General features: G+C 37.9%; 1 protein-coding gene across 1 annotated transcript in view; it reads right to left on the reverse strand.

The window, feature by feature from the left end:
- Positions 1-10,647, reverse strand: part of TBC1D32 (TBC1 domain family member 32) — a 98,194-nt gene extending 87,547 nt beyond the window's left edge. Inside the window, exons 1-5 of the mRNA XM_075145744.1 lie at positions 10,598-10,647; positions 8,121-8,275; positions 4,362-4,523; positions 1,338-1,515; positions 617-688 (exon numbers count right to left, since the gene is read on the reverse strand). Of these exons, the coding sequence (XP_075001845.1) occupies positions 617-688; positions 1,338-1,515; positions 4,362-4,523; positions 8,121-8,275 (567 nt within the window). The 5' untranslated portion in view covers positions 10,598-10,647. The remainder of the gene's footprint in view (positions 1-616; positions 689-1,337; positions 1,516-4,361; positions 4,524-8,120; positions 8,276-10,597) is intronic.
- Positions 10,648-11,271: the final 624 nt, after the last annotated feature.

Below are 11,271 nucleotides of genomic sequence, written 5' to 3' on the forward strand. Positions count from 1 at the left end.
CCGGGGGAAGAAGGAGTAAGGGGGGGGACGTTCGGAGTGATGCCGTTTGTCTTCCCAAGTAACCATTACGTGTGATGGAGCCCTGCTTTCCTGGGGATGGCTGAGCACCTGCCTGCTGATGGGAAGTAGCGAATGAATTCCTTGTTCTGCTTTGCTTGCGTGCACAGTTTTTGCTTTACTTATTAAACCGTCTTTATCTCAACCCACAAGTTTTCTCACTTTTACCCTTCTGATTCTCTCCCCCACCACACTGTGAGGGGAGTGAGCAAGCGGCTGTGTGGGGTTTAGTTGCCAGCTGGGGTTAAATCACAGAACTTTTCAGAATTTCTCACAGAACAACTTTTTCCAAACTAAAAATGCCCATCTATAGCACATAAAACTCCTAACCAAAAAAAAACCCGATACTTGCTGCAACACTAGCTTTTGAACCAGATGGTTATGGAACAACGAAATACTGCACTGCAGAGCAGTTGCTGCACTGAAGCCAAGATATACGAACCAACAAAGACAAGATTCCACTTAGGTACATATGAACTCTTATGTACATACAGTCTGTTTTCCAATATGCCATAAACTTTCCTTTGTATTAACATTTCATTTCTTCTTTGAAACTTACTTCCTTAGGCTGAATAGGGTCAAGCCTTTCTACAAGCAGCTGCAACTGTTCTTGACTCATGAAAGTATAACTCTGTAATACACATTATAAAATGATTATTAGAATATTTTATTAAACTGAACAGCAGAAGATTAAAATCATCAGTCTTTCTGATATCTAACTTACTTTTAATAATTAGGACTTCAACATTTATACTAATTTAACATTAAAGTCAACATTCTAAATGTTTTCTGCCGTTCGCTCAAAGTTAAATTTACAGCAACAAAAGTCTCGTTACATATTTTGCTTTGCTTTACTTAAATGTTTCCTGTATCTTCATAAAATCCCTTATAATCATTCGTTCATTCAGTAATATAGCATAGTGCAGTAGTCTGGAAATGAACTGCACGTTACTTGGCTCCTAAAGTAAAACCACAATAAGTTAGACGATGTATTACTTTTACCAGTATTTTATCTTTTTCTATGCAGTACTTGCATAGGTACTTCAGAGCATATGGGCATCGTATTCATCTCATCTAGCATATGCTGTCTAACGGTTAGACAGCTAGTATAAGCTTAGTACTTCAGAGTGAAAGAAAGGTAATTAATTCGTTTTAAGAGATATCAAAGATAGGAAGGATGAATCTTCTTCTAGGGCTGCTTCTCAATCTCCACTGACAGAAACGTAACAATTTTGCAGTACCATGCTTATTTTGTAACATAGAGAGAAAACACATTGTACTTGGTTGAACGAGGAGTCACTGTCAGAACAGTTGTCTGTATAATAGCCACTCTGACGTTCTTTCTTTGTTTTACTATCCAGCTCCTTGTTACGCATCTGATCTTCTTCAAACTTGTCAATCAAAGATTCTACCACAACCATCATGACATTCTTCAAGGCATGCATCATTTCCCTGTATCTTCAAAGTAAAGATGATTTTGATGTTAAAGAGCATAAAAATCACTAAAAAATAATTCACTAAATCGTGAATAACTGAATATAGCATAATGCTACTTAGACCCAAACTCACTGAATTTACAGAAATGAATGAAAAACAAATGCAAATCCAAAATGAGCAACAAAACATGTACATACCTTAAATGTTTCAGATAACTATCTTTCAAAATTATAATAAAATTCCTTTTTGCCCTTCTAAAACCATTCAATGAAATACCACTAACATCATCCTGTTCTGGGAGGTTCTTAAGAAAGAACAATGTGAATCCACCAAAAGGGAGAATCTGTCCCTGAGAAAACAGGCCAGTTCTCATCCTTGTCACTGTTTATATTTCTTCAAGTTCAACATCCAGTTTTTCTTCTGCTATAAGCCTCAAGCAGAACTAATAGAAGAGAACACATCATCCTGATTCAAGATCTTGAGTACAGGTCATGCATACAAAATAATTTTCTTTCAACAAAACCAGGGGTTTTCTAAGTTACATAAATTGAGTAATAATATCCACAAGGAAACAATTCAAAATAAAAGCTGCTTCAGAAAAATATCCTATTGTAAAATGTTATTTTATTTCAAATTATTTTTTACTTTAAGGCTATTATTACTTATTTTACAGTCACCAAAGATGTAAATTACCATGTTGTGCTTTAATATCCTCCTCCCTCTCAAATTAAAAATATAAGATACAGACGTATTTAGTTCAGTGGAGCCGCTTCTACCAACTGTAATGAGCACAAGAACCCTAAGGTCCTGATCCTCGAAACAAAAAGACACAAACAGCATAATCTGAAAAAGTCACCCTAACATCTATTTTCTAGGTGAAAATAAAAGCCAAGTGATTAAGAACTGCTTTCTAACATAAATGACTGTACTATGAAAATACAGAATGTATCACTAAGGAGTTAAATTCCTTAATACATTTTTCTCCATAAATACCGTTAAGCATACTACCTACCACAGAAAATGAGTAATTGCAATAAACAAAATGGAACCTTGAACAATCTTGAAATGATATCAAGACCATCACAGTGAGACCCAATAACGCTCAATCAGAGTTCAGAACGCTTGCAGACACATGACAAGAAAAGGACCCTATAAAAGCATGGTTCATAAAACATATTTCTGTGTACTTCTAGATAAGAAACCTTCTGAAAACAAACCGAAAATAAAATCTTCTAGAACAGAAACGTACACTATTTTTTTAATTCCTTTCTTACTGAGGACACATAGTAAACAATAGGCATCACAATAAAATCCTAGTTCCACTAAAAGGAGAGATGGGGAAGAAGTTAAGATTGTGCAATAAAAATGAGTGAAAAAAATAGTTCAGCTGAAGTAGTGTATAAAATTATTTTAGTGGCTAAAATATACAAGAGTCGAAAATTGTCTTTTTTGTTTTCTTCCTCTGCAACACATAAATATGACCACTGATGCTAAAATAGTGGAGGGTTGGTTGGTTGTTTTTTATTTTTCAACATTGACCATTTCAGCTGCTCACTTTAATTTCATTGTTTTCACACTGTAATGGTTCAACCTCAGTAAAGCCCTCATCATGGCTCTCTATGACAATTAAAAATAGAGAGGCAAGGACCTGATTCACTGTGATGACAAAAGTATACTGTCTGTTTTAATTAAAGAACAGTATTGTCAGAACTGCTTTAAGCATTATGATGTAGTTAGATTTTGTACAGGAATTCCAAAAACAATGTGATGCATGGACTAACTTTTGAAGTTTTACATATTTTCTGGAAGTAACAGCTGTATACACTAAAATACATCTTATAAGTACTACTGATCACTGCTTTAAAGAATCACGGCAACTATCTGCCTATGCAAATTCGAAATCCAAAGCATGAAAATTCAGTAAGAGAGCTACCAGCCTCTGTGTTCCAAGCAAAAGTTATTTTAATGTCCATAGGAAGGTGAATAGTTAGTAGGGAAGCGATGACTAAGAAAAGAATTTAACTGGTACTCACAGAGGTTTTTTCTATTTAAGGCTTCTTTACTAAATTAGGTGTTCAAAGCCAATTAATCTGGACCATAGACCCTGCAATACGCTGATATGTGGTTTTGCACACCTACTGATTTCTGGCCATCTGACAGTCGGAGTCAAAAAATCTTGGATAATTATACACAGTTGGTCCACACACCAATTCTACATTACACACACAGCACTGCAGAAGTATCTTTGCATGTACTCTAAAATACAAAGCAAGATAGCTCAAACTTCAATTTTTAAACTAGTCAATGAAAGCAGATCTGACTAAATATACTACTCTTACAGGGCATCTGGCTAGATCCCAAGGAAGCAATCTTAAAAAATAAAAATACACATGTATTCTAATTTTTTTTTTTCTTTTTTAAGAAAACAACATTGTCATGCAGACTCTCCATTTATATCTAAGGAAATTATCAAACTTTAATACCTGATAAAACTGATTTTTCCTTTAGGCCAACTTCCATATCACAACTGAATTTAATTTGCAGCTAGTGAAATAGTATGAATAGTACGATTCTTCTCTCAAATTTTACCCTGCCCAACTCCAGTCCTAGATACCTCAAAAACTTCATAGATTTGCTACCAATCTTTTTATGCCATAGTTCATAATCTTAATTCCAGAGTGAGACGAAGCATGACAAATTGCAATGTAGGGTGGGAATATCTGAATTACTTAGCACTGATTTTTGAAAGCAAAGAATCACTTTTGTTACCCATTGGTTCAGAATTTATTTTTTCAAAACAAGTTCTGGAACAGAGAAAGACAAAGACCAAGAAGAAACAAAAATGTGAATTACATGTATATACTCACTCTTTTGACTCACGGGTCTTCTTAGTAACATGTTGGACAAGTGTGTCATAGCCAGATACTTCACCCTGATTTTGAGCAGAAGTACATTTTTCTGTTTCTTCTTCAATCACAGATCCCACAGAATTATTTATATACTGTCTAAGGTATTTCACAAACTCATAGCTGCAACAAATATACAAAATTAAAGTGTAACAGATTTCCCTGAGCTCACCCGTCAAATATTTTCAACATTACATTAACATTCGCTATCTTCTCTCCCAGTAGACCTGTTACTTTAGGGTAAGGGTTTATGACTTGCAGAGAAATAAACTTCAACGGTGTAAAAAAACACAATAAAGTTTTATCTTCTTCAATATGGTCATTGTCAGAATATTCGAAGAAGAAACAATACCAAATAGTTTCTAATTTCCTTTTGTGCTTCTTCTAAATGTAAAAATCTACTCAGACAAAAGGTTAAGGTTTTGTAGATAAAAATCACAGAATATCAAGAAATCTAAAATTTAAAATTCCAAAAGAAACATTACTTGGACCATCCTGAACATTGCTCTGTCTTATGGTATATCCATCTGGTATTATTATTTATGCAGTATACATACAAAATGAGAAGAAACACAGAAAATACAATTTATAAATTCTAGCATATGAGCACGTCTAAGCCTTATTAAAGTCTGTGTGTCATGACAGTATGCAGAAGATCTCACTTAGTCAAACTGATACACTAGTTGTCTGTGATTACATGTACATGTTAAATGTAAGGAAATTGGCACTTTGCGCTCTTATTAGATACTCACAGAAACTTGTTTAAACAGAAGAATAATCAGAGGGGGATTTCAAACAAAAGACTCACTGGGTCCTCAGACTCTGTATTAGCTATAGAAATTGCTAAAAAGCAGTGCTCAGAATATATAAACATTTTTTTGGTTAGTCTTCTGATTTGTATAAAGGACAAGGCAAACAGAAATACACAAAAAAGTAATCATACATAAACAGTAGATGCATCATTATATTTTCATTATACCAAATGCAGATGTGCAACTACTTTGTGTTAATTTGGACAAATACAGAGTGAGAAAAATTAAAATAAAAAAGTCAGTTCACCATGTAGGTATGAAGTCCAAAGCCATAAAATGCAAAGATAAATAAAAGCAACTGTTACAACAGGCAGCAGCTTTTGCCTTTCTTGGATATCATAAAAAAAAACAAAACAAAACAAAACCCAAACAGATGACATTCAAGATACATAAAAAAAAAAGCACAGAAAATTGTTTCTTGTATCATGATACATACTTCCTCACTGGATTGTCTACCTCAAGTTCCATCAGGTATAACAGTTCTTTTTCTTTTTTTTTTTTTTTTTCATTTCACACTTATTTCCATTCCTACATCACTTTTGTTCTCAATGAAAGTAACAGAAATACATCTCAAGAAAGATGTCAATGTGGTTATTTTCATTTGTCTTCAAGGCTGGCTTTTTACTTCTGCAATAATGAAATTGCACACAACTCTCCACTGAATGAAAGCTTTCATAAAACTTTCTCCCATTTGTTTTATGACAGTAACATTTCCAGGGTATACATTTTTGCAGTGACTGCTTCGCTCTGAAATACACAGCAATCACATCATTATTCATGCCACTAAGTTTATGTCTGCTTGATGTCCTAACCTTAATGTTCTGCATCATTCTTCCACCTTAAAAATGTTTTGTAACAAGTAAGTGTTTCAGCAATGACAGAACTACTTCTTCACATACAGAATCAAGTCAGACTGATCTGGTTGGGCTTACAAAGGAAGCACCAGGAAAAAAAAAAATTGTTAAAAAAATTCTAGGACTTTAACTTAAGGAAAAAATACAACAGAAAACATGCTACTTATATAGCTAAAGATCCTGATTTCTACTACTGCACCTAAATTTTGAATTTGATTCAATTTTCCTTTTTATTAGCTTTCTGAGGATCCTGTGTTTCTGTCTTTTCTACATCAAAGTGGGAACAAAGGATAAAGAATGGACTCAAAATCTGCTAAAATTACTGAGACAAAATAACCACGAGGCAGAAACAGTGCTGATCAAAATGCTGAGCTGAACTAGCGTATGGCACAACCCAAAAGCACACACTACTAATAAAGGAGCTTGCAGTCTGGATGGATGGGGTAAGGGTCAAGGAGAAATTTTCTTAATGGTCTCACTAATGAATTGCCATATGACCTGCCTGACCTTTCATGAAAACCAACCTATATTGACATGGGTCATGAACAAGACTAGAATACCTCCAGAAATATTCCAGCACCAGAGAATAATGCTCACATTCTGCATTTAAAGCATCACTTGATTTTCCATTAAATGTAAGTCAAAACTTTTCTCATGAAAAGAAAGTATCTTTAGGATCACCAATTTTTTAACATACCAGAAAGAGTAATGAATGCTATGGTTTCACTGTTCTAAAGAGGAAAGCTATGTATGCATTGTTTCCACTAGTTGTAGAGTTCACGCCCTCATTCTGGGTATTCTCCCAATAAGTCCTCAGAGGAAATATTGACAGAAGTAATTTAATAGGTTTTTGGTTGTTTGGGTTTTTTTACTGTAGATATCTTCCTTTAAATAAAAATGTTTTTCTTTCAAAATTGCATGTAATTTTCAACTTTGATACGTTTATAACCAACTTTTTTACTCTCATGCTTGTCACCCGGTAACATGGTGCTCAAAATTCACAAGACTGCCAACAATAGTGTTACCTGATACAATTTGTAATACAAATTAAAATTGAGCTAAGACACATTTTAAAGCATTTAGCATCTTCAGAAGATACAAAAGCATTCAAGTTTTAAAATTATAGTGAAATTCTAGATAAACCCTAGTTCTATTTCATTTTTTTACCTAACTTCTACCACTGACAAAGCAATGCTAAAAACTAGACAAATTTAAGAGAATGTAGACAGTGCCACTTCTGACAAAACTGGCAGGGAACCAGCTTTCTCAGAAGTCAGGTCACAGAACTCTGGTCCTTATTAAAATGTCTTCAAGGTCATTTCAGCTTGATATTCTCTTGACTTGTCATAAATGCATACTAAAAATCTCCCATGCAGTAAAAAGATAAACAAGTTAGAATACCATGGAAAGGAAAGAGGAGCGTGGGCTTCAGAAATCTAGATCGCATGTAAGTGAGGTCACACTGTCAAGTCTGATTTAACAGAAGTGTGATGGGGATACATTTCTGCTTTATTCAAAACATAAATTAAAAGAACGACTACTTGGTAAGATATACATGGGTTCAGTAATACAAGCCAAACAGAACAATCAAATATGGAAGCCAAGTAGCCTTCTGAAAATTCACCTTATTTTGAAAAACAAAATTATATTGTCTAGCAGGTGTCAAAAATACTGCCTGACAGCCTTCAGTAAGGATTTCTTCTAGCTTCTGTTCATGTGTCTATTTAGTATATTACATGTACACATGCATCAGAGTTGGCTAAGTTAGGTAGTTTTGTAAGTTCCTCTCTCACAAACAGCTCATCAACTACTATTACAGTAAAAATACATTACCAAGAGTGAAAAAAAAGGAAAAAAATACCAAACCAGAAAAATGGCAAAATTAATTTTATTCTCTAAATTAGCATCTTTTAGTTGATTACTGACAGGAATGTCTATATATATATCCATACACATTCACACGGCAATATAAATTGTAAACATTTCCCAGGAATAATATAGTTCAACACATTTCACCTCCTTCAAAATATGAAAAATAGCAAAAATATTTTTACTTGTGAAAATTCTCATCTGTTTCCTCCAAATGCAAGAGAATCTCTTCTGCACATTCTACTGATGGGGCTCCAGTGATTTTTTCCTTCACAGTCTGCAGCAACTGTCTAAGCATAGACTGTAACAGAGCTTCATCTTCACTTGTAAAGTGAGACATCTGTATAAAGCAAATAGAAGAATAACAAGCTCTCATAGTTTTTGGGGTTTTTCCTCCCTTCAAGGTGCTAAGAAAAGCATAAATCCCTTAAATTGCCACTTTTTTCCTGTTATCAACAACATGAGTTTTTCTATCAAAAGACATGATCACAGACAAGAAATATTTGATAGAGCTTATCTTCAGATGAACTGGAAACAAAATAATCAAATCAGTTTTAATAAACCTCCTGTTATCTTAGTACAATATTCTTAAATGAGATATTGCATTAAGAAAAGCCTGAATATTCCTGTTCGTAGTTGCTTGAGGACTTGCCCATCAAATAGACACAAGACTACACTGTAATTTAAAAAAAGGGGGTTTTACAGATGTAATGACTGTATCTTGATTTTTGGATCCCTTTACTCAGAGCTGTTGCCGTGCCCATGATCGAAGGTGCTGGCAGCTTTTGCAAGGGCCAGGTGGAATTACCAGAACTGTTTTATTTCCCTGCGGTAATCAATTGTGACCTGAGAGAGTCCTGTCAATTTAACCCTACAGCTACTGGGAAAAACTGGGAGGAGCAGCAGCAGTGAGAAACTGGAAACATCTGTCAAGTCCAGAAGACAGCGTCTTATCAGTTTAATTTTCAAGGGTTGCAAAAAAACCCAAAAGCTCCATTTCTATCTTGATTAATTAATTAACCTAAATTCATGGCTTAAACTTCTTTATATGCGAAGGAATACTTCCAACCCCCAGTGGCTGTTCTAGCTTATATATTTCTAGTCTATTTGAGGAAGAATGATTTAGAGACTTTTGACTTTTTTTTTTTTAATTAAAAAAAAAGGTCAATCAAAGACTCTCTAAGCTCCTGTGAATAAACAATATGCACACTTGGAAGAGACAATATAACAAATCATTTCTTCAGACTTAAACACTATTAATTAACAAAAAAATCAAAGTCATATAGCACCAGTTGGAGAAGTTACCCTTATGAAAGGTAACGGTTCCTTGAGTTAGCAGTTCTCTGAGGTAAGTAGCACAGCTGCTGCACATTTTACTTTGATCAAACATAATTCAACACTAACTCAATCATCTTACCAGAAATAGCATTACAATGAAATTAAAAACAAAACAAAACAAACAACAAAAAACCACAAATCCCTTGTAATAATCTTAACTCCCTGGTTTGCAGTCCTCTTTCTTATAAATTAGAGTCTCGAGATATTTAATCAAAGTCAATGCATTTTTAGGTCTATATAAACAACTCTCCTAAGTCTTATATTTTGACCTTAACATTGTAATACCCTAATCCCCTTCTAAAAACTTCACTTAGTATTATGGTATAAGTAGGCATCATTAAAAGTGCGAGTATCTGGATACTGGTTGGCAATCAGTGCAAAGCCCCACTCAAATTATTCATAAAGACAAATCATGAGAATATTGCAGTTTCACCTCCAGTTTGCTTTGAAAAGTCTTATTTGACTTATCATTAACAGAGATACTTATCTTAAAATTAATTGTAAAACCAGTTTGTGGTTTGTTGTGTTTGGTTTTTTGGTGGTGTTTTTTTTTCCCCCCCCCCAGCAGGCATATCCCCCATTCGGTTTCCAGGCAAAATTTAAATGATCGTTTTCTCCCTAAAAAAGCCTTACCCCAAGCCCAGTTTGCGCAGTCTTTTCAAGTTCAAATTCATTTTCCCGGCACTGTCCCACAACTGCAAAGCCTGCCCCAAAACCCACGGGGTGATTCAGAGGCAGCCTGTTGGGGCCAGCATTTATCCTTACACAAGCCTTTGCTTGAGCAAGGCTTTAAACAACAAAAAAAAGTGGTAATTTTAGCAACAAACCAACGACAACAGTTAACAGAAATACGAGTAGTGCGAGAATTCCTACCCCCTCTCGATTTTTATCGTCAGTCATTCAACTGCGTTATCAGTTTTTGGCAGTAACCAGATTTCTAATGACAACTCATGTGTGAAAGCCGCTTGTTTTCTTAAAACCGACAGGAGAAGAGGTTAAACCTGACCAGGTCCTTCTCCCACGCTATCGCTAGAAGCACGCGGGGGCCCTGCCAGGGCACCTTGGACGCGCTCGCCCCGGGCACCGGCTTAGCACTGCAGCTGCCGCAGCTGCCCGCGCCGACCTCCCCCCGCAAGAGCTCTCCGAGGGCCCCTCTGCCCGCCCGGCCCCGGGGCCCCGCGCTCCCAGTTCCGCCCAGCGCCAGGCTCCGGGGGCCCGGCTGGGCCCCGCCAGGCCCCAAGGGTTGTGGAGAGGGGCGTGCGCCGCCCTCGCCGCCTCTCTGCCCCCGCCCCGCACCGAGCTCCCCCGGGCCGGCGGGAATCACCTTGAGGCGGCTGCTGCCCTCCCCGTCCCGGCGGCCGCGCGTCTCCCCGGGGCGGCGGCCCTTAGCAACCGGCGGCGCCCGCTGCCGAGTCTCGCAGGGCCCTTAGCAACATCGCGAGAGGCCGGCGGGACGCGGGAGGGCAGGGCCGCCTCAGCCCGCCGCCTGCTGCCCCTACCCGGGGGAGGGGGGAAGCCGCTGCCGCTGTCACAGCCCGGCCCGAGGCGGCGGCGGCGGCTCTCGCTGCCTGCGGGCCCCGGCACCCCGCCATCGCCCTCCGTCGCCGCAGGCTTCCCCGGCCACGGGGGCGGGAGGCCGGCAGCCCCAGAGGTGCTCGGGCAACGGTTTCAAGCGTGAAACGGCCTCCTTTGCCGCCCGGAGGCTGATTGGCTCTCGCGGTCCTTCTTCACAGCGGACCTCTGCTTTGTCGGCTAAATTAGGTAAAACGGAGGTGCCGAGGAAGAGCACTGACCCTGGAAAAGATCGAGCTGCGCTTTCCCCTCTTTGTCAGCGCTGTGATGAAGTACCTGCACCCAGGCGACGGCAAGGGAAAACCCGTGGCTTGGGTTACTGGGACAGGTTTGTCAATAAGGGACCCCCCCAGCAAAACTCATGAAACATTCAGCCGCAGCTAACTCGGCTCTCCCAGTCTTCAGGTCGGTGTGTCGGGGCTCACC

The sequence above is a fragment of the Calonectris borealis genome, chromosome 3, assembly GCF_964195595.1.
Source record: "Calonectris borealis chromosome 3, bCalBor7.hap1.2, whole genome shotgun sequence".
Lineage (NCBI taxonomy): Eukaryota > Metazoa > Chordata > Aves > Procellariiformes > Procellariidae > Calonectris > Calonectris borealis.